Here is a 23,110-nt window from a genome sequence, read left to right as displayed (position 1 = left end):
GTGGTTTCAGGACAGCTGCTGATCTGCAAAACATTTTCAGGAGTGATATCACATTCAGTCCTGAGACTTTGGCCACAGTTCTAGTGTACAGAACAGTGAGAGCCTTGGGGAGCTTTGGAATAGTTATGACCCCTCCCATGCTGCTATCTAGTATGAGAGAAACCCAATACTGTTTCCTTGTGAACATCCGGATGTAATTTCCTACTGGTCCACAAGGTACCTGCCCCTCTGCTCTGGGATTGCTTTTTCTTGAGCTGCCTCTACCACTCTGAAGAATCTGAGAAGGTTCAGAGTGCTTTGGATGAGCATTTCTGCTGCTTATCTCCTGATTGTCTGGTAAGAGAATTTGGAGTAGAGGAAAAGTTAGTAATATGCCTGTGGTTTTCTAGGAATTTTAGTCTTTTTTTAATTTCCTGTTTTTTTCTCTCTTTGCCAGCTTTTTGCTTCTTTCCCTCTTTTTTCCGTAGTAAAAGTGATGATTCAAGTAGCTTTTAGTTATAATTAACTAAGATCAACCTGGGGTATTCAAGAAAGTGAAGGTGAGGCAGTTAAAAATGAGAAGTCAGTGTTGTATTAGAGAGAGACTAAAGCCAAAAATCTCCTTTTGCTGGTATAACCACTTGTGATCTCCTAAATGAGAGGTATTACAGGGATTTAATGTGCCTTATGTGCACTGATTTAATGCCATTAATAGTTTTATAGTATAATTCCTTTCACTTGGGGCCTCTGGGTGCTGTGGTAATGTATTTATTTGCTATTTTATTGGTGGAACCGGGACAATATTGCTCACTGCTGCTTCTCTCCGATCAGACAATTCAGGTGGGGAAGGAGGACGCCGCGATGCACACGCTGTTTGCAGAGTCTTTTGCCACGCTGGGCCGGCTGGACAACGTCACCTTGGTGATGGTTTTCCACCCGCAGTATCTGGAAAGCTTTCTCAAAACTCAGCACTATCTGCTGCAGATGGACGGCCCGCTCCCGCTGCACTACCGGCACTACATCGGCATCATGGTACGCACCCAGCCCCAGCCTGCCCCGGAGCAGCTGCTGCTGTGTTCTGCAGTTTCTAGCTGGAAAGGGAAAAGCAGAGGAGGTTTGTTGCTGTCTGCTTTACAGATGGTTTCAGAAGATCGGCACTTTATGTTCATAGATTTGGTAGGACTGTGAGAAAAAGGGAAAAAGCATGCTATAGAAATGAGATAATTGTTTTTTATTGGCATCCTTAGTATCTCAGAAACTGTTTCTCAAGAAAGCTTGTTTTCATATCTGTGTCCTGTCACATACACTTCTCCTAACTCAATAGTTGGTCCCATTGTGCATTTCTGAATATGTAAATTCTGAGTGAGTTTTCTGCCAAAAGTGGTTGATTTCTAATTCTCAATCTGCCAGTTCAATGATCTTTGCTTGCTGAAGTTGAATTAAGGTTTTGGGCTGTATCTTTATTTGATATAGAAATTGTTGGAGTAAATGATACTGGGCTTTTTTTGCTGAGAAGCTGCCTGTAGTTTCTCTTGCCATATGCAATCTGAAACCTGCTTTCGATTGTTGCTGGTAAAGATGCAGCTAGAGACAGCTTCTTCCCCCTGGGGTGTAGGATGCAGTATGGATTACTTGCTTCAGGACATGCAACAAATCCATTCCTGTATTTCTCCCTGGGTATAGGCATGTTGCACCTCTAGCCAGCATAACGATGGTGTGTATAAACAAGGGATATTTATGTTGTGAGAACAATAATCAAAACAAGCTGATGTGTTAATTTCAGAAAACTTTTTTTACTTGAGTCTTTGATCAGTGCAAGTCTTATTCTTGGACATTTTGAGGAAATGATGCCTTATGGTATTTGTCATAAAGTACTAACTTTCTGTAATTGTTTTCTGTATCACACTCTTTTCCTTTTTAGGCTGCAGCACGACATCAGTGCTCTTACCTTGTTAACCTTCACGTGAATGACTTCCTTCATGTTGGTGGAGACCCTAAATGGTTGAATGGTCTGGAAAATGCACCTCAAAAATTGCAAAATTTAGGAGAACTGAACAAAATGTTGGCTCACCGACCCTGGCTTATCACCAAGGAACATATTGAGGTAGGTCCTTCACAGAGTAATGTGAATGGTTCCCTTTTTTCAGTAAAGCAATCCCAGATTCTTGGATTCAGAGCCAGACAGGGTGAAAGATGTTCTGTGGTAATGACTTGGATTTCAGTGCTACATCACTGCATGATCTAGTATCACTTGTGCCCTGTTATGTAAAACAGGATCATAACTGCTCTTAAATGAGTAACAAATTTTATTTACAACACCCTGAAATTTCTCTGTCATGCTGGAATTCTGTTGGTGCAATGACAGTGTGCTCATGTGTGCACCTCCCTCCTCAAGCTGTGTGCTCTCAGTAGCCAGAACCCCTGGGTGTTTGAGTTGCTGCCAGAGGTTAGACGGAACACCAGCCACCACATTTTGTCTGGCTTGCTGCTGCTGTGTTTTCAGGTGGGATGGAGAGAGCAGGCTGGCAGAGCTGCCCAGGGGGTGGTGGTGGCACAGGACAGCCAGGACTGCAGCACCAACAAACCACCAAAGGGTTGCTTCTTCCAGCCCTTCTGCTCTCCTCTGTGCCCGTAGCAAGGAGCACATGGGTGCTGGGACTTCCTCTCTGCTGCCTGGCCTGGTGAGAGGTGGTGGCAGGTCCAGCTGGGGCAGGACGGGGAGGGCGCACGCTCTGCCAGAAGGCCCCAAACCTCCCACACTTTCCTGCCTGAAGGGGAAGTTGGGGTTTGAAGCTTCTTGTCAAATCTAGAGCATTCCACCCACAGGGACAAGATGGAGGGAGCCTGTGCCAGGTTTTTACACTGCTGATCTGCAAGGAGTTGCCTGGGTTTTCTGATGCTGTAAAGACCATTTGAACAAACATGCAACAGTTGTGGTTGCATCTTCATCAGAGGTGTGAAATTTCAATGCAAGTCAGTATGGCCTCGACAGAAACCACATGGTGCAAAAAAAGAAACCCCAACTTATTCAATTGCCCAGGGACAGAGGGGAGACAAGTTGTGTCCTCTGTGGCATAACCATGCAGGTCTGTGTCTGACAGGTCACTGAGCACACTAATGGCAGCAGAGTCAGGAAGCATGTTTAGATGTTACAAAAGTAATTTCACCTGACAAAGAAATGTGTTGATAAACTGCGTTAAGGTGGGGTCAAATGAATGACTTTAATATTTCTGTCTTGCATTATTTTTAAAGCAACTTCTGAAGACAGAAGAGAACAGCTGGTCGCTGGCAGAGCTGATCCATGCGGTCGTTCTCCTTACACACTACCACTCCCTTGCTTCCTTCACGTTTGGCTGTGGGATCAGCCCAGAGATTGACTGTGAAGGGGGTCACACCTTCAGGCCCCCCTCTGTCAGTAACTATTGCATCTGTGATATAACAAATGGTTACCACGGGGTGGATGAAATCCATGCCAGCCCAGCTGGAAGCATTCCAGTAAGTGTCTGTCTGAACAAACAGTCTCTTCCAACAGTAGTTATGTCTTTGTAAACTTAATACGTGGAGGGTGCCTGTTTCTTTTTATTCTTTTGAGAGTGGGCTTGATGAGCCTAATCCAGATGTGGGTATTGAAAAAATGCATTTAGGAGGAGCTGAAATGATACTTGGAAGCTGGGGAAAGCTACCAAAGGGAAACAGACACAGTCTCTGTTGTCATTTTTTTCTGCCTGTCATTCATAAAGGTGAACTGAGATGAGTCCCAGCCTCAACTAGTTCATGACACGTGTCCTGAGCAGCAGTGGCCAGGAATGCTTTTTTCATCTGTGCAGTGGAAAATTGACTTTTCCTTTGAGTCCAGGCTCTCAGACTTTATTGCCTTGAGGTGTTTGTCATGCATCACACAAAGGATCATTTTTAACAGATCATTCACAACTTTGTCACTCTCTTTAAAACACCCTCTCCTGCCTGCAGCAGTTATGCTGATCTGGACTTGTTTTCCCTTGGTGAAAAGAATGATGTGAACTAAGTGTTGGTTTAAGAACAGCCATGAGGATGTTCTCACTGCAAGATCTTGCCTGTGATATTTTACTGCAGTGGTGTGGGTGGCATTTAAATTTGTTTGATGAAGCTTGCTGGCTCTCTGAAGGACCAAACTGCAAAAGGCAGGGAGGAAAGGGGCAGAACTGTATAAATTAAAGATAATTTTACTCTGGTGATGATGAATGTTTACAAGATCAATTACTGAATTCTTGAGGTGTTAAAACAGCTGTTGTGAAAGACGATTATCTTGCACTGGCTTTCTTTTGAGGCTTCGTTAAATCTGCATTTATACTCACCCTTCCTTTTTCCTTCAGTGTTTCTTCTCTGTGAGCAGAGGAGGAGAAAAATACTGTTGGGTGGTAAATTGTGGTTACTTCCTCTATCAAAATTTCTGTTACAGCTCCTTGTTTTTCAGTTGCTGAACATTTAAACTAAGAGTAACTAATTTTAGCATGAGAACAACTAGTTCCAAAATGCTGTGATTTTTAAATCATGCTAAAAATACCAGGGGTCTAATTGAGAAAAGATCACGACTAAATGTAAACCATTGTGTCAGTACAGGTTTCTTTCAAAAACTGTGTTCCTTGAAAAATCTTTATTTAAAGATGTAAAGGACTTCAGTTGTGTTTAAACTTTCTGGCTTGGCAATTACTGCCATCATTGTCAGTTCCTGTTGCATGAAAATGAAATATCTTTCTCTTCTTTTTAGTCCACAGAGTCTATCTGTGAAGTTGAAGCTCTTATGGAGAAGATGAAGCAGCTGCAGGAGTGCAGAGATGAAGAGGAAGCCAGCCAAGAAGAGATGGCCACACGTTTTGAAAGAGAGAAGAGAGAAAGCATGTTTGTGTGCTCTTCAGGTAGTGCAGATGTAGTCTGTATTTATTGTATGTATTTATTAAGACTTTTCCAAATTATTTGAAGAAATACTCCTGCAAAAGGGGAAAGAAATGCTATTAGATGTCACACAAACATTACCATTTCTTTGAAGGAATCAGTATTAGAGATGCCTTGTTTTCTTCCAGGAACACTTAAAAGCAAAGTAGTGCCAAGATTTGTGTCTGCTTGCAGACACACCATAACAGGCTGACCAAAATTGTGTTTAATAGAAATCTCCAGAAGAAATAGAATCTCTCTTTTGAAAGTTTTAGAAATTTCACAGGAGATTTAAGCATCTTGCAAGATGTTCTAAAATCAAGACACTTGACATGCTTTGCTATTTAAGTGTATGAAACGTTACTTTTCAGATGACTGAGAGACAATCTATTACAAATTTAGGCTTGTAATGGCCTCTTCAATACAATTTCCTCTAAGACACACTTGACATGGGAGTCTCAGAAGTCTCTCTTTTAATAAGCTCTGTTTCAAACCAGTTTTTCCCCTGACATTTTTACAGACTTTTGAGTTAGGGGGAAAACATCCCCTAGATTCAGGGGATAGGGTGAAGACTGCAGTACAAGAGAAGACAGAAAAAAATGTTCGTCTGTAAGGAAAAACCTGAGTGTTTTTCATGGAGTTGCCTCTGAACACCATAGCTGCAGTCACAGAACTGTACCAGAGGATCTTAATACGGCTAATCCAGTGAAAATGCGTTTGATTAAAAAGCACAGAGACCCATTCTTCTGCAGGAGTTCTTCTCATACACTTCCAATTTGTTCTATAAATTGTGTGCAATTCTGTTTGCCATTAACAGAAGATGAAGAATCTGCAGCAACAAGAGATGTGTCTCGGCACTTTGAGGACACCAGCTATGGTTACAAAGACTTCTCCCGACACGGAATGCACGTGCCCACCTTTCGTGTTCAGGTAAGAGGCTGGGGCTGCCATCAGGGGGCTCAGGGAACAGCCTGTGCCAGATACCAAACCTGGAAAGGGCTGTGCTCTCACTGCCCTGTGGGTGAGGCTTAAATTAAGCCAGCACCGAACAAACCCCTACCCCCAGTGGATTATCTGCCCTGGGATCTTTACTGTACTAAAACTCTGGTTCTTCACAAGTTTATTTCTGAAATACTTCATTCTGCATTTTTACTTATTCTAAGGATTATTCCTGGGAAGACCATGGCTATTCCTTGGTTAATCGTCTTTATCCAGATGTGGGACAACTACTTGATGAGAAGTTCCATATTGCTTATAATCTGACTTACAACACAATGGCCATGCACAAAGATGTGGATACCTCAATGCTAAGACGAGCTATTTGGAACTATATTCATTGTATGTTTGGAATAAGGTCAGTTTTACTCTTTTTATTCTAAACACATTGGCTTTTCTTTCTCAGGTTGAACCAGAACAATTTATTAAGTAAACATGCATGTATTTCTAAACATATTTTTGTTTATGGGGAAGGGGCACTAGTGCTACACTTACCCAATAATTTGTTTTGCCATAGGAACTTAGAAACAATGCAAGTGAAACAACTGCTGCTTGAAAATGAAAGTGTTTTTCTTTCAATTCCAAACAGATACGATGATTATGACTATGGTGAAATCAATCAGTTGTTGGACCGCAGCTTTAAAGTTTATATCAAGACTGTGGTTTGCACTCCTGAAAAGACCACAAAAAGAATGTATGATAGCTTCTGGAGACAGTTTGAACACTCTGAGAAGGTACAGTTGGTGTGTGTGCTGAGGGACAGCCCCACATCAGTGTCTCCCTGACAGCCACAGCTTAAGCTTTAGCTGCTGCTCCTGGGGTTCTGCTCACAGTCAAGTCACTGGGAAGTGTCGTGTTCCTGGGCTGAAATAATCTCCCCTTTCCTCCTGCCTGTGTGCTGGGAAACAGCTGACATAGCCTGGGCAAGTTCTGAGCAGTACAGGGGGTTAGACATGACAATGGTACAGCTTCACCTCAACTGCATCAGTACTGCCTGTATCCCAGAGAGGCAGCAAAGTGGTGCACAGTCCATTCGTCCCTTGGCAGCAGACTTGGAACAGCTCTCTGGCTGGCCCAGGGTCTTTGCAGTCCCCTGGTCCTTCTGGCATGGATAGCCCCAAAAGAGTTTTTTTATCAAAGCCTAAAAGCTCTGCTGCTGGGTTACAGCCTGAATTACACCTCCCAATCACATTTCCTGCTGTTAACTCCCAGATATTGAATCCATTAAGTTTATGTCCTTCAGTTTTTCTTTGAAAAGGTATTTCTTGGCCTCACTTAAAGTCAATGCTGAAAACACAAAGATACAGAAATCATTAATGCTCATATCATTAAAGGCTCTAGTTCTTGATAAACCACTTAAAGAAGGGTCCTGTAACTACAATGATTTAATGTTCAAGTAAAACACTGCCTATGTTTTGGTTAGACTGACTGTGATAGATGAGCTTTCCAAGCACACAAATCCTTCTTTAAAGCCCAGAACTCTGCATCTCTATAGCCATCCAAAGCCAAGACTCATTCACATATGTGTCACTGAATGCAATAACCACACATTCTCACAGAGATCATGCAAATGAAACCACACACAGCCCTTACATGCCAGAGCAAACGCACAGCAACCTGCTGTCAGTGAAAAAATACTTTCACACCCTTCCCCCCACAAGTTTCTGATTTCATCCTCAAAGAAATGCAATAAAGGCACCGAGGAGATGATGTGGGGAACTAAAATTCTTAGCTCCAGTAGCTACTGAACACCTGTGTGTCAGTAGAGATAGAGGGTTTATCACACTTGAGAGTTTTTCTGATGCTTCACCTTGGCCAACCACTCTGTGTTGTTCAGGTGGAAGCCGCCTGTGTGTTTCTCTCTCAGTCCCCAGGGACAAATGTCCTTATCACCTCTGCCTTTGCTATCACCTCCCTCTGCTCCACCGGTACTCACTGCCCTTCTGCCTTTAATCATTAGCCTCACTGAAACTGAACAAGCTGGGCATATTGTGCTGCCAGAGAAGGAAGGGCTTGTGTGCTTGAAAGCTTGTCTGTTATTTCCAGCTAAACCAGCCGGTCTGCTAAAGGATGATTTCCTCTTCCTATGGCCCTGGCCCTACATAAGTGTGCCCATGGGCCAGTGCCACGCTGTGCCACAGTGCCACAGGGTGTGGCACTGGTTCCTCTGCCCCCCTCAGTGAGCTCCACAGCGAGGTCTGGCTGTGACACGGGCAGTGCTCCCTGCTGCTGCTGCACAGCACAGTGCCCACAGCCCCCAGGCTTCCTGTGGCTGCAGGCGTGGCAGCGAGCTCGGTGCTAAAGCAGAACTTCTCTCCCTGCAGGTCCATGTAAATTTGCTTCTGGTAGAAGCTCGGATGCAAGCCGAACTACTTTATGCTCTGAGAGCTATTACTCGCTATATGACCTGATGTCTCTGGCTGCCTGTCGACGTTGGAATGTTCTGCAGCTGCAGTATGGCAGAGGAAGATACGAAGCCTCAGGACCAACAGTAGCTATAAGTTAAGATGCCCATTGTGCCATAACTCCTTTAGTTTCAGCTATCTCCATGTTTGGAATATCATTGCTGCCGCTGGGCAGCGAACGCTTGGCAGTTGACAGACAGGGTTGTGCAGAAGTGCTGCCTGCTCATGGTATTTTGGCTTTAGACAGCCCAGGACATTCTCTGAACTTGTGGCAATATAGCAAACCATAGATACATAGATCTTGTGTTAAGGCAAATACTGCGGCAGTCGGAGTGTGAAAAGAACTGGGACTTGATGGCATTTGCTTTCCCTACGAGAATAATTCTAGAAAATCTTGATGCTGCTATCTGTGCAGGTGGAGTGAACAGACCCAGGCTGTTCCAGTTGAGCTAGAAGTGAAAGTGAGCACTGCTATTGTCTGAGCCTTTATTGTGTGTGGTTTCAAAAAAGCCTTGTTATTTAGATTCCCTGTTTAATCAGAACTAAACCTCTTCTGTCCACACTGATAATTTGAAAGATAGCAGTCAATTTTCTCAACTAGTTTAGCCTTAAAAACAGGATGTTTGTTCAGCATTATTTCATGAGCTCCAAAGTGCAATGGTCTTCCTATGGAAAGAAGGGGACTGGAGTCCTCAAAGCTTCTTAGAGATCTACCTACATAAAGTGTCAAGTAGCTTCTTGTCCTCCTTTTCATGGATGAACCAAGAAGGAGCTAGGAAAAGGTGTGGGAATGTTGTTCTAGACTGCCAAACAGTCCTACTGTATTACATGCCCAACGCTGGTCTTAATGATTTTTGCAGTGCTTAAATAACTAGGCTAAAAAACATCTATTTTTAGTAAATCAAAACGTGATTAAAATGCTGACGTTTAATATACAGTGGTTTTGGAGAACACATGAATACTTTTGTATGAGTGTGAATTGCTTTTTAAATTTGTCAGTATTACTGGTATTTTTGAAATAAAGGTAACAACTTTTTCTCTTGGCGTTTCTGTGTGGTTTAACTTTAAGCTTCTGTTCTTACTGGTTGTAAGACCATTTAAAATGTTTGAAACAGTAACTAAGCAAACAGTCAAAAAGCATGAGCCATTAATTTTTTAAGTGAGTCTGAAATGGTGGGAGGAAAAGTTTAAAAACAGAGCTAGAGCTTCACTAACTGTAGTGGGAACACCTCTTCTGTACTGCTGATATTTTCACCCATTTGGACCAAGCTATCTCAGGCACAAGGTGTGATTCTTGGGGTGTCTGGTGCAGGGCCAGGAGTGGGACTCGATTGTGCTGATGGGTCCTTTCCAACTCAGCTGATTCTATGATTTTCTGTGATTCCATGAAATGGATTTTCCCAAGCCCATAAGCAGTTTCATTTCTGTCCTCTGGCCTAGGTCTCAGCTCAGACTGGTTTCTTTTTCTACAGAACCTTCTGAGAACAGTTTTAAGTTTACAGTCCAAGAAGCTAAAATATCTAAAAAGATCTAGGGGAGAAAGATTAATAAACTGTCAAAAAACGTGACTAACAGGAAGCATCTGGTGCTTCCTCTTAACTGAAAATACAGGATTTTTAATGTTCCAAAAACAGAGCAAAACTTTCCTGTCTTAAGGGCATTGTACAGCTGAGCTGTGCCTTTCCAGTCTGTGAACAGTTCCTGCAGCGCTTGAGTCTCCAGGTGCTTTCTGAGGTCAAAGGTAGACCTGAATTTCTCCAAGAAACCTGAACTGGCCATTTCCATCCTATGCTCTCCAGCCACATCCAAGTGCCTCTCACTTTTCAAGCAGTAAACACTGCAGTGGATCTGTGTGTGAGTGGCTTCATCTGGTCACAGCTGCCATCAGAGAAGACACAACCTGCAGGCAATCCCAACTCCCTGCCCAGTACTCCTGGGCAGCTCCAGGAGAGCCCCAGCCCGTGGCTGTGAAGTGCAGCAGCCTCTCAGCTGTGGTGCTGGCAGCTCTTCCCAAGGGAGAACAGGAATGGGCTCCTGGACACCAGAGAGCTGCTGCACTGAGGTCTGTGGCAGAGATACCCAAATGGTAAACAGTGCCATGAGAACACACCTGAAATCCAGCATTCTGGGGCTGCTTCTTACTACTCAGAGATTTTTCTTCAGAGAAAGACAGAGGCTGGTATAGCTAGACAGGCGCGGTGCTCAAGAGTCCTGTGCCACCCTCTCTTCTCAATCCAGCTCCTGTGAAAGTGTCTCTTCCTGTGCAAAGGCCAGAGCTCACACATGGTGGCTGCCCCAGGACCCCCAGCTCTGCCCAGCTGCAGACACAGTACTTCAGGCTCCTGGTTACAATATGATTAGCAGGAACTGACATAATTAGCAGGACAATAATTAGTGTTGTATTTGAACAAATCTTAATTGCCCAAACACCACCTTGACTTGAGCCAGCCATCAGTATCAGCTGCCTTCTGACAGAGATTCAGCCCTTGTCAATTCTGATTAGTCCTCCTGACAGGGCTTAGCCACAGGGGCCTTTTCCAGTGCCCCCACCCTGCCCTGCACAGCCGGATGTTTGCCTGCCTTGCTGTGACACAAATGCCAGGAACAAATGCCTCCAGCTTCTTCCCCACAGGGACTACTTACCCAGCATCCTTTCTTTAATACTCTCTCAAAGCAAATCCATTCTTCTCTCCCAGAAACAAATGGGACATTGAAACCATTTATCTTCCCTTCAACTTCAGCTAAAATTAAAATGGTAAAAGAAGGGATGATGATAATTGAGATATTTTTAAGCTGAGCAGAGCTGTTGTTGGAGCCAAACCACACGGAATGCCGAGCACTTCTCTCCTGTGGATCAGCCTCCGTGACAGAGGCCACCACCACACAAGCTCCCAAAGCAGGGCTGAGCCTTGCTGGGCACAAGTGACACCTGAACAGCTGAGACACAAAGAATGGAGGAAATTTTATCACTTGCACTGAAGTTTCCTCCTCACCACTCCCAAAACCTGGACCATGAAATCTCCCTTTCCTGCCCCATAAAAGCAGGGAACTAAACTAGGAAAGAAGTCTTGCTGCCCTTCTACCATGGTGCTACTTCCCAGCCTCTCTCTCCTCCCCTGGAAGCAGAGGTCTGGGCACTGCCAAAGGCAGAGAGAGCAGTGCCACTGAGGGAGGAGCTATGAATCCCTGCCTCCCAACAAATTTCTCCAGCCTCTCGCAGCACTGCCAGGCTGGAGCCGCTGGTGCTGCAGGGCCCAGGGCGAGGCTGCTGGCCCACGGGAGCAGGAGCCTGGCAGCCCCTGCCCAGCTGTTCATTCCCAGTAATCTGAGGTCAGCAGAGAGAGAAATGGGTCAGGGCTGTGCAGCTCCCTGTGCCCAACTGGGCTGGGAACGCTCGAGGCCGCAATGCGCCTGCTGCGCTAATCCATGGGCTACAGGGACTTTGACGTGCTGGAAGGATGAAACTGAGCAATAAACAAGGCAGCAGCAGGCAGGGGGAACAGGGAGAAAGAGGCTGTTATGGTCCCACAGATGGAGACACAGGTTCAGGGGAGACAGCTGGCCAAGAAGTCTGAGAAGTAGAGGCACACAGGCAGCTCCTGGGAGTGTGGGACCAACTGAAGAAGGTAAAATCTTGTCTTACATCAGGGATACGGGTGCTTTGCCTAAAGATGGGAAGTCCCAATCCCAGAAAGACCAGCACAGCTGGGCCTACATCCCACCAGCACCAAGGCAGCAGCTGGGTTAGCTGGGATACCCCAGACCCTACCCCCCAGTGTCAGAAGGAAAAGGGAGTGACTTTCCCTGACCACCAACAGTGCTTGATCTGAAGAGTGAGGGTCATGAAGGAGCACAGGACAATGCCCCACCAGCACCAGGTTACTCTGTCACAGAAGCTCCTTAAGGTAAAAGTGTGTCAAAGTCTGTAGGTGAGATGTGGCTCCTGTCACATAACATTTGTTTGCACAACATTTTTGGTACCACAGAGGTCCAAGTACTCACTCATAACTTACTTTTTAAAAATTAGACGTTCAGCAAATATTTTTCCAGTGAAGAAACAATGCAATTACTAGACAAGTCACACTGAACAGCTGCTTCATCAGCTCAGGTATATTGTAAAAAGTAATTACACACGCAAAGATTTCATACAAGCTCTTCAGAAGACAGCATCCAGTATACAAATGCCAGGCTTTTCTGACTTTTTTTTAGAATAGTCATGCTCTCCAACAAGCTTACTACTGGCAATGTACAGGTACATTAGAAATATACGGTTTACCTGATAAAAACACCCCGACTGATTAAAATGGAGTGATAGACTCAGCTGGAAGAGTGATGGCTTTGAATTCTGTCAAGAAGTTTTGCTGCCACGGGTTTGAACTCTCTTTCCCAATATACTCTTTGGCAGTCCTTTATATCTTTGTCAAGGCTGCACTCCAACTCTACCTCTTCATCTGTAATCAAGGAAATACTGTCATCAGTTCCAAATAAAGATACATTCAACTACATATTTTGTGACACATGCAGCTTAGCAGCTGTGTATGCTGATGGCTTAAAAACAACTGCTCTTGAGATAAGTTAAGCATCACTGTCTGAGAGTCTTAGATTTACTTGAAAAGAAAGGATGGTAAGGTCAGTAGAAGAGTGAAAATGGTACTGCAAGTTCTTTTATTCTCACACCTCACGGGTGTCTCTGAGATTGATCATTTATTGTGACTGTCAGTCTGGAAAGTACCCAGGGTTTAATACTGCCCGCAGCAATTTTGCTGAGGTAAGCAATCCATTCATCTAACTACAACTATGTTTTTCCTACCCCAAATTGCTCTGCTAATCTGGAGACTCTTTCAAACTCTATCTACTCTCACAATGAAGGAACTTGAACCACACTGGTTACTGGATTTACTGATGCCCTCCCTTCCTCACAGATTTCAAAAATAAAACAACAGGACAGTCCTTATTAAAGACGATGTTAGGAATGAAAGGAAGTCATCGGTCATTTTTTCCCCCTCAATTTTGCTTAGCATTGGATGTGGCAAAGAGACAAACTCTTAGAGAAAATACAAATCAGTCTGCAACCAGACGCATTCTCCTGAATCAGGAATCCACAAACACAACTGATAATGCTGAATGTTTTCACAGAGTTTAACAGAAGGATATTTGACAGGATTTAGGCCACAAACAAACCTAATATGAAGGTAGAATCCTGCTCCAAATGGGCAATACTTAATCTTTGGCCTACACTATGAAAAAGCACCAGATTCACAATGTGTTAAATAAACAACTCTGTAAGGGAGCTAATTGCACAGTCACAGCAGGTAAAAGCAACTTGGGGCTAAAGAGAAACTTCAGTTACCCACATTTTGAATCAAACTTTATGTAGAAATGAGATGCTCCAACAGCAGTTACTCCCATCCAAAAGCAAGCCAAGGTGCCTGTGCAGATCAGATGGCCTGAGCTAAGACAGGTATGAAGGGGAAAATGACATTCCTGTGTGTCATTTCCAGCTCACACAAAGCTACCAGCAACTGCAGACAAGTGGCTCCTGTGCCACTACACGGCAACTACCAAAATTAAACAGAGGCTGATGGTGAGAAAGATTCCAAAAGGGGTTCTACATAAGGAGATGACATTTAGAGTCTTTCCTAATAAAATAAAGAGGAAAAGAACACCCATTCTTTCAAGAAAGATATCATATTTCTGCAGGAAGAAAGCTTTAATCAGAGATAAAATCCAGCCTCTGACATCAAATCTGTATTTGATGATGTCACAGGATAATTTAGGTTGGAAAAAACCTCTGGAGCAGAGTCACCATGTATCAGCTTGCTCTAGGCTGTGTTGAGTACTGAACACCTTCTAGGGCAGCAGCCTGTTCCAGTGCTTAACTCCTGCTACAATGGAAATCTCTTTTCCTAATGCTTAATTGGAATTCTGTCTTATTGCAACCTGTGCCCATTAGCTCTTGTCCTGTCAATGGCACAGTAACCCAACATACCTAAAATCACTCTCAGCAGCAGAGAAGCCAGAGACCCTGAAGTGGAAAATCAGGGATTATGGGATTTGTTTTCAAGGAGAATTGCCTTGCCTACTCCTGCTTTTTTCTACCCAAATTAACTCTGTTCAAACACAGACTGAGAGGCATTTCTCCCTTTTATTAGACAGCTGTGCTCCCCAGAAGTCGACTGAGTATTTATGGAATCACTGAGGTCGAGAATTCCAGCCTACAAGAACAAGGGTCAGAAGCAGTTCAAAGCTGAAGTGTTGGACTGCAGCAGTAAATTTCCCAAAGCAGAACGTGAGTAATGCTGTGGATCAGCGAGGATCAGTGTTCCGCATGCAAGCTGTGCATCCTCAGATAATTTAATTTTCCCACGACTCTCCTCAAAAACCAGCAATATTGGGTCCTGGCCAAAGAGCATATGTGCTGGCTGCAAGCCCAGGAACAAGACAAACACAGTGGGCCTGCATACTGTGAGGGAAACTGGAGTGCAGACTCCTGCAGTCTGCAAGGGCTGCCCATCCTTGAAACACTGGCAAGACAGGGGCTGGCAGCCCTGGAAGCTCTGTCATGTCAGGTAAGAGTTCACATGGACTGAGATTCCAAAATAACCTCCTGGAATTGATAGTGGAGGTAAAAGTCAGCACAAGAAAAAGTCTGGAGGGAGAGGGAGAAACTTTATTTTCAGTGAATGACCAAACAGAAGAATGTTCTCAAGACAGAAGCTCATCTCCATCGCTGCCTGTGAGGGCCTGGGCCAAGGCAAAGCTGCTGCCAGGGGCCTGGGAACAGCAGCCTCCAGGAGCTCTGAGCCAGCAGAGTGACATGAAAGTCAAGCAGCTGAAAGAAGGTGAATGACAAGTGCCATTGGAAAGCAGGGCCACTGCATCCCAGGCTGCTGGCATCAGGCGGAGAAAAAGAAAAACAAATAGTGCCCTTTGTCCAGCCTTTCTCTTGGGCACAACAGCTTTCCAGGCCACTTCCATTCCCTTTTGCTTCCTTGTATCTTTTGTCATCCTGTGCCAGATGGGGGAGGGGAAAATAAAGGGGAGGAGGCCAAGCACAGCAGGTGAAGAGAGGTGTCTGCTGTGCCATGCTCCACTTTTTCCGCTTCCTGAGGGTGTGCTGACGCTCAAGTACAGTTCACTGGCTGTCAGCAGTTGCCTCCTGCTTCCTGAATGATAGAATCAGAGCAATGACGGTTCAAGGCTGTTACTGGACACAATGGGAGGAGGAAGATGCAGGACAATATCAACCAGCTGCTATTACTAAGATCTGTTGGCTCTCGGCACACAGAGGAACCAGATCCAGTGAATAAGATGTGCTTTTTCTACAGCTCCTCTTCTTACTACAGTGTGAAGAATGACTGGCCTTCTGATTTAATTCTAACCTGTTCCTAATTAATTACCATTACAGCAGCATTGCAATCACAACAGTAACTGCAATTGCAATTGTACACAAACTTCCAGTTGATCAAAGTTATACTGTTCACTGAGAGCTACAACTGCTATCCAGCCTGGACTTTGTAGTCAAATCAATTGCTTCAATAAGGAGTGTTAAATGCAGAGAAAAACATAAGCATGTACTTTCTTAAACAAAGATATATACCTCTATATGTGTGCCAGAAAATTCAAGCATTATTGTGGCTGCAAAGTTTGCAGATGTCTTGCAGAATGTTGAAAAGTGCAGCAATAACCTTGAAACACTGCTATTTTCAGATAAATAGATGGAATTACTGCACACATTAAGATAAAGTCCACCATAGCAAAGAATGTAATACAAGGAACTATTGCAGCAGTGAATATCAGCAATTCTGCTGCAACTGGAAAAAAATCCTCACAAATCCACCCACTTTTCTGATTGTCTACAATGAAAGAGACTGTGAGATCTCACGTTCTGTCTGGGTCTAACAGTAACTATATATCTTTAATCAATTTCCAATTAAAATCATATCACATATAGTTAGTTTCCTTCAATTTGATTAATATTTTAAAGATTTTTTAAAGATAATTGCAAGTGATCTACCCAAAATAAAATCATAAGCAAAGCAGTGCTCAAAAACTAGAGGAAAATTACACATACCGACTACAGGACTATTACACAGCACTGAACTATGTAAAATTTGAAGCAAAAGTAAATGCCTGGATGAAAAGATCCCACTGGGTAAGCAAATCAAGGTCCTTATATTAACCTTTCAGCCTTGTGAAGCAATGAGCACACCTTTCCTGGCCTTAGGGAACAGATGAGAAATTGTCAGGATGTTGTCCTTGCCCACAAGGAGACCATGGAGAGACAAGAAAGGTGGCCAGGCAGGAAAGGCAGCCCGCTGCACCCCAGAAATGCCACGATCCCCAAGGAGCCCAGTGTGTGCTGCACAGGGACCACACTGGCCAGCCACTGAAAGCTGCAGGACAGACTTCCCACCCAAACTAATCCTGCATTGATTCTGCTCCTTCTGTGTCTTTTATTGAGGAAAAAAGCCCAAGGCTGGGAGTCTCACCCAGAAGTGCTGTGAGCAGCATCAGCAGGGTGTTGGTGCTCCCTCCAAAGCAGGAGGCTGTGCTTGCCATGTTCTCGCTGTAGTTCCACAGGGTTTTGCAGATCAAACACGAGAGCTGCCAGTCTGCTGGCCCAAAGTCTTGTAAGCAGTCAATCAACCTGTTGGTACCAAACAAAACCAGTGGTTTGTTCCATGGAATTTACTCCTGAGCTCTTCAAAATCTGGCAGTCTAGAAATGTAAGCAAGCTCTATGGAAGTTTGCAGGAAAATTCTACATTAATAAACATCAGATGCTACTTTCTTCCTCAGCAACTTCCCCCTTTTCATTAACTGCAGTTCCCCAAGGATGTGGACATGCCTTTTGTCTGCACATGTGCGTGCCTGCCTGCAGCTGCCCATCCTCCGTAACTTTCTAACCCAAATGACCAATTTCACTCACATACTTTGCAAATGTAACCATTTCAAAGACACTAAAGTTCCATCAAATTTCATTACAGTATGTGACTGTCCCAAATCTGTGACTACCACTAAAGCAGAGATTGCAAACCAAGCCAAACTTTATCAGGCACCAATGATTCATCTGGAAAAGGTGGTGGGAATGCAGAAAAAGTCAGAATATCCATCTTACTACACATCAGATCATCTCACCAAAAAAACAAATCCAAAGGAATCTGCTATTTCCATGATCAAAGAATTACCTTTCACATTCAATGAAGTCTCACAATTTTGCTGATCTCACCCACTCTTGCATTTCCTCTCAGAAATGCCTGTTTTACTAAGGTGTCCCTTAAATGACAGAAACCTTTTAGTGCTGTTCTCCAGCCTTAGGAACCCCTCTAAGGGATTCCTCACTTCTCCACTTCACAGAGAGATTTATAATCCGCTGAATAGTAAGGATAACTACTACATTCAGGTATGGCTGGAATTACCATTCATTGAAGACCACCCAAAAAGAGGTTTGCTTTTTTCCTCCTCTCTGAAGGCAGTCATTGTGGAACAACAGGAGGCATCTAAAGAAAAGCCAAAAGAACTTGCACTAATTTTTTTTAAATGTAACTCTCTGAAAAGACTAATTCCCTATTTTCTTTGGGCCACTATATATCGGTACAATAACCTCAGTTCCAAAAAAAACAGAGCTGCTTCGGCACTGTCAGGATGATCTCCTTAACAATCACTTCCAAATTATCTAGATTCATTCCAGGCTGCTGCTGCTTTTTGTTCCTTCCCTCACAAATTTTCAGACACAGTATAGAAAATTCTGAATTTGTATGGCTCTATAGGCTACAGAATATTCTATATTATAGAAATTTCTCACATTTATTATTCAATTTGCCAGCAACTTCTTTTTATTCTCCTTTTCCAGCTTTATATTGTAAGTTAACTAGAACGTGGGAAGGAAGGAAGGACGAGAAGACTATGCATTGCTTACAGTGTATAAAAAAGTAATTATATGATGTATGAACAGGAAAGCATTTCAAAGTGAGACATATTGTTTCATAACTGTGGGCTGCACCAACTGCTTTACAAGCACAGGAACATGATCTTTCATGTTGCTCCAATTAAGCTGGATCCGCTATTATCTGAACATCAAAGCCACAAGCGTTGCATCCACGGTGCTTTTTCAAGGTCTAATATCCCTTACAATGTTACAGTGCCCTTAACTTGGAAGTCCCAGAGAGAGGAGACCCAGAGCATGGCTACATCAGGTAGGTTTCCCTACAGAACCAAGTGGTTACAAAAATTGCAAGGGACCATCTGGTTTATAATTTCCCGAAGTACCTTCACACCTGCCGCAGACACACACTGACCCTGCTGTTCACTGTAGCCCACCTAGGACCCAGTTAAGCCAAGCTCAAGCAGCTGCTGCAAAGCCAGGCTTTAGTTGCTTTCTTCTATGGTACCCTCTGCTGCGTACATCACAGAAGGTCTTTGGGAGACTTTTCTGCAGGGTTTGACCCTTACGAAAGGCTGGTTCTCACAGAACTTTAGATACTAAGTATCTATTATGCTGACATCTTTATTACAGCTACTGGCCCCAGAAAAAAAACATCCAATTAAAACTTTTTGGCCAAACTACTCAAAATTACCTTTTCTCAAGCACAATCAGGAACTTACTTTCCAATTCCTCCTTCTTCCATGAGAAAAGCTCGTTTGTTCTCATCTACTGTGAGATTGAGGAGAACTCCACAGGCAGGAAAACAGACCTCTCGGTCCTTGGAATCGAGCAAAGCAATCACAAACTTGTATACTGGATTGTAAAAAGGAAACAATATTACCAGGAAGATGGATTTACCATACAAGTGGCATTACAACACACTTATTATAAAGCAGTGAAATGCAGGATACCCTATCCAAAAATTCACCCTTGTAGCGTATTACTGTGATATTTGTAGAGGAGGCACATGACAGAGCAACATACGCTGAACACCAGTTCCTTCAAAACAACAAACCAGAAATTCTAGTAATAAAAATACACCAAAGAAATGTGGAAATCCCATCAGAAGTTGACCAAACTGAATTGAAGCTTATTTCTTGAAATTATCACCTCCCTGTCCATCCCAGAGTCAGCAGAAACTGCAAGGATTTGGCATCTGGCACTCAGAGGGGGAAGTTCTTTCCCCTGTGATCCAGCCTGGGGCTCCAGTGGGAGCAGCATCCCCAGCTGCTGGCACTGACTGCAGAGCTGTGCAGCCAGCCCCAGCCTGGGAGTGGGAGCTGGGCTGGCCTCTCTGAGAGCAAGCCCCTCTGCAATTCCTGAGCTTGGCACACCAACACCACCGTCTCTCCAGCTGGAAAATTTAGTCCTTTGACTGAGACTGTTCACCAGGAACCAGCTCCTAAGAGTCACTTCTCCCTTCATTTATGGTGATGTGCCACCCTCAGAATAAAGAGTTGCATATTGTGACATGATCACCTCACTTTCAGCACCAAGAGGCAGAGAGAAAAAAATTACAATGAAGTGGTGTCTAAGCTGATGACACACCTTCTGTGGATAGCAAGGAGTTGCCATTTTCCCCAAAGCTCTTCAGCTACACAAAGCAAAAGGACTTGAGAAGACTTGTACCCTACTTCACCCCGAGGCAAACAGGAGGTCTTTGCTGAGGCAGACAAATCCAAGCCACATGGTACAAAGTGCTAACAAGCTGTCAAATGTGGGAATCAAAAATCTGAGCTTATGAACCTAAATAAGATTTTAATTGGATTTTAATTTTATATCATATCACTACTAACCTGCAGGATCTGAAAAGCTATTTGAGTAAAGGGAAATTTCGAATTTGAAACTTCAGGAAAACAGAGTTTTTGTAATATGTACCTTTGTGAAAGTACCATGGCATATTTTTCCTACTCCAATATTTCCACTTTAATGAAACTGAAACGAAATGGTATTTATAATGGCTATTATTGGATTCTAATGTTTGCCTAATTTGCAAAACATCAGGGAAGATTGATTCTACCCTTTAACTGAGACAGCTTATTAACAACTTTTTCTTTTTAGAACCGTGGACATTCAAAAATAGAACTCCTACAAACACAAAAGTAACTCACTCTTTTTCTGCATGATGAAGTCACGGATCTCATGATGCTGGGAAAGATTGCCAAAGACTCTGACAGCCTCCACAACTGCATCCATATTGTCCCTCATTAACAGCTTTAAAAGCACTGTTGGTTTGCAGAGAAATTAAATAAAAATTATAAATCACAAATATATAGCTCTTTTTTATCAATGAATATCAGAATGCAAACAGCAACAGCTATAAATGTAAAAAATGGGAGCAGTTGTCTGTCTGGTGGCAGCAAAGGGGGTGAGCTGATAGTAGAACAAGAACAAAATTGCATATGGCTTCAAAGATAAAACAAAGAGCTCCAATATGGGACTAAGTGCAAGGAACAAACGAGGAGTTATGGAGACAGTCTAAGCACAGCTGTAATAAGGGGAGCCAGTTTTGCTATGCAGTTTTGAGTGAGCTCATGAAAATCCAGGAAGGCATAATTAAAAAAAAATAATATAATATAATAACGTAATATATAAGAGAATTGATTTAGATCCTGAACAGATGGTATTATGGTGGGATGAAATTATTTTCTGACATTAGCTCTGTTTTCTCTTAGTGCTGCTATAACAAGCAAACACATTTTCTCTCAACAGCTACTTAATATTGTCCCAATCTGATACATTCACTTCCTTGCTGCTTTGCTGCTTAGCAATTTCACATATGATCAGTGTGTGCTTCAGCAGCAGGAGCAAGACCTTCAGCACTTCCTAGGAAGAGCTACAATCATGGAAGATTTTGGTGCACGGCAGAGAGTGATGTTACAGAAGTTACATTTATCAGTCTTCTGTGAATACAAAGCAAAACACTAAAATCAGTCCATCACACAGAGGACTCAAATAAGTCAACCCTTAGCCCTTCATATGATAGAAGAGATAAAGAAATATAGAAGGGAGGTTGGCTTTGTCCTCATTACTTCTGCCTCTGGATGTTGCAATACTGAACACATCTTGAATTTGTCTTAAAAAGACATCTGAAGGGATTTTGTCCACCACTCATATCAAACAGGAAGCATTCTCAAAATGCCTGCAGCAGCAGAAAGCCTGTTGATCCTGCATCAAAAGGTTTCCTCTTTCCTCAGTTCAGGAAGGTGATGGGACTGGCTCCATATGCCAACACACAGGACAGAAGTAATCTGTTTTCAACCAGCAACAAGAGGCAGCTGGCCTACAGGTGATAAAATGAGTTGTGACAGAACAGCAGAAATGTCACCTACAGAGAAAATGATGTCTACCAGTCCAGGCACTGGGCTGACAGCCAGGATATCCTTTCCTATTCCTCATTCTACCTGTTGTGTGAACTTCAGGTTCTGTCTCTCCCCAGTGTCTGGTCTATTGAGATAGAGAGATGTGCAAGACACAACCTCTCTACCTTTTGTACAACATTACACAATAGTCTCAGAAGTCAGGGCAGTTCCTACACAGAACTGATTATTGACCACCATGTCAAGAGGGGAGAGAATCACTCAATATAATACTGCCAATGGATTTACAAGCCAGAAACAGACACAAATCTGATTTTACAGGTATAGAAAGTATGTTTTTATCAAGAAGAAAAAACCCTCTTGCCATACTGTGATTAGAAGGAAAAAGCAACATGATTATTTTGGCTCAGGTATATGGATTTTGAAAAAATCTGGCAAAAATTGCTCAACAGAAAACAATACAGCAAATTCCTTTGTGGAGGAAAAGAAGGGGTTTTGTGAACAACCCAACTATTTTCATATAAGTCATAGTGTTTTCAAGAAAAATGGGAAATCATTATTGAAAGAATTTAGCCCTATGAACTTTATACTCCTGCAAGATAATACCACAAAATGTTATGTGTCTTTCTGTTGTGTCAAAATGTTTCTGCTTTCAAAAAGCTGTACAAAAAGTACTTGTTTAAAAGTCCTTACTTTCAGCAATGTGTAGCTGTTTCTCTTGAACTGCTGAATTCTCCACTTGGTAGTAGGACAAATTGTTGATTGCTGTTGCAGCATTGATGACCAACTCTTCACAATCATCGACTGACTTGTATTCTGAGAGTAAAAAAACCCAAAACATAGGCATATGTAGATAAACACACACATGTGTCTAATTTTGCAGTGCATTAGATCCCAGAAGCAAAGTGAATAATAGTTTATGTGGCCACTACTTCCGTCAAACCTTCTGTTGTTGAGTAACATGGCAGAAGCTAACGGGAACACCTGATCCAAAAATGGCAATACAAAACCATTCTTCCCCATTATTAATTTAGAGAAATCATTGTGACTTAGGCAAAATAGTTTAAAATTTAGTTAGTTAAGACATTCAACAAATCCTCTTTGCTGTTTTAAGATGGCACTGAGTCCACATGCAGAAACAGGGCTGTGTGATAGACATGGAGAAAAAATGGTTAAAAAACCCTTCAACAATATTTGAAAGACTTTTCTCTTAGATTTCCTGACAGAAAGTTAACATGTAAAGAAGTCTGAAGACTTATTTGTCCGAGGTCTCTGGCCTCAGAAGCCAAGAGTGAAGGAAATAAAAGAAGGGTAAGTTCATAGGGAGACAGAACATTTTGTAGTAAACAGACTGATAAAGTGCTCAAGAAGAGGAGAGGGTAGCAGAGAGAAGCTCTGAAGGTCAAAAGCACTTACAAAATCATTAAGACATTTTCAACCCATGAGACAGAACCAAGTTGTGCGTCTGACTCGTCTCATCCCTCATGACTGCTAAGACAGTGTACAATCAGGTTGATTACCTTAACATAATATTTAATGTTCTTATTACACAGTAAAATACACTGAGCTGTT

At 43.0% G+C, this 23,110-nt stretch overlaps 2 protein-coding genes across 7 annotated transcripts in view; one reads left to right on the top strand and one right to left on the bottom strand.

Moving 5' to 3' along the window:
- The window catches only part of SESN1 (sestrin 1), a 77,549-nt gene extending 68,220 nt beyond the window's left edge, over window positions 1–9,329 (top strand). For 2 of the 3 annotated variants that reach the window (XM_063150982.1, XM_063150983.1), the window contains exons 3-10: window positions 811–1,011; window positions 1,901–2,083; window positions 3,232–3,474; window positions 4,727–4,874; window positions 5,708–5,820; window positions 6,054–6,244; window positions 6,476–6,620; window positions 8,211–9,329. In XM_063150982.1, coding sequence (XP_063007052.1) covers window positions 811–1,011; window positions 1,901–2,083; window positions 3,232–3,474; window positions 4,727–4,874; window positions 5,708–5,820; window positions 6,054–6,244; window positions 6,476–6,620; window positions 8,211–8,297 — 1,311 coding nt within the window. In that variant the 3' untranslated portion in view covers window positions 8,298–9,329. Of the gene's footprint in view, window positions 1–7; window positions 337–810; window positions 1,012–1,900; window positions 2,084–3,231; window positions 3,475–4,726; window positions 4,875–5,707; window positions 5,821–6,053; window positions 6,245–6,475; window positions 6,621–8,210 lie in introns of those variants that run through there. The other variant, XM_063150984.1, reaches the window with a different exon arrangement.
- The window catches only part of ARMC2 (armadillo repeat containing 2), a 68,878-nt gene continuing 50,590 nt past the window's right edge, over window positions 4,823–23,110 (bottom strand). Inside the window, exons 15-21 of one of the 4 annotated variants that reach the window (XR_010027073.1) lie at window positions 22,232–22,354; window positions 20,330–20,443; window positions 18,899–19,031; window positions 16,784–16,941; window positions 12,568–12,742; window positions 10,935–11,032; window positions 4,858–4,946 (exon numbers count right to left, since the gene is read on the bottom strand). Coding sequence is in view for 3 of the 4 variants with exons in the window: in XM_063150980.1 (XP_063007050.1) it covers window positions 12,609–12,742; window positions 16,784–16,941; window positions 18,899–19,031; window positions 20,330–20,443; window positions 22,232–22,354 (662 nt within the window). In the remaining variant the exon portion in view is untranslated. Of the gene's footprint in view, window positions 4,947–10,934; window positions 11,033–12,375; window positions 12,743–16,783; window positions 16,942–18,870; window positions 19,032–20,329; window positions 20,444–22,231; window positions 22,355–23,110 lie in introns of those variants that run through there. The other 3 variants (XM_063150980.1, XM_063150979.1, XM_063150981.1) reach the window with 3 other exon arrangements.

The sequence above is a fragment of the Melospiza melodia genome, chromosome 3, assembly GCF_035770615.1.
Source record: "Melospiza melodia melodia isolate bMelMel2 chromosome 3, bMelMel2.pri, whole genome shotgun sequence".
Classification (NCBI taxonomy): Eukaryota; Metazoa; Chordata; class Aves; order Passeriformes; family Passerellidae; genus Melospiza; species Melospiza melodia.
This window is presented reverse-complemented; position numbering and strand designations above follow the sequence as displayed.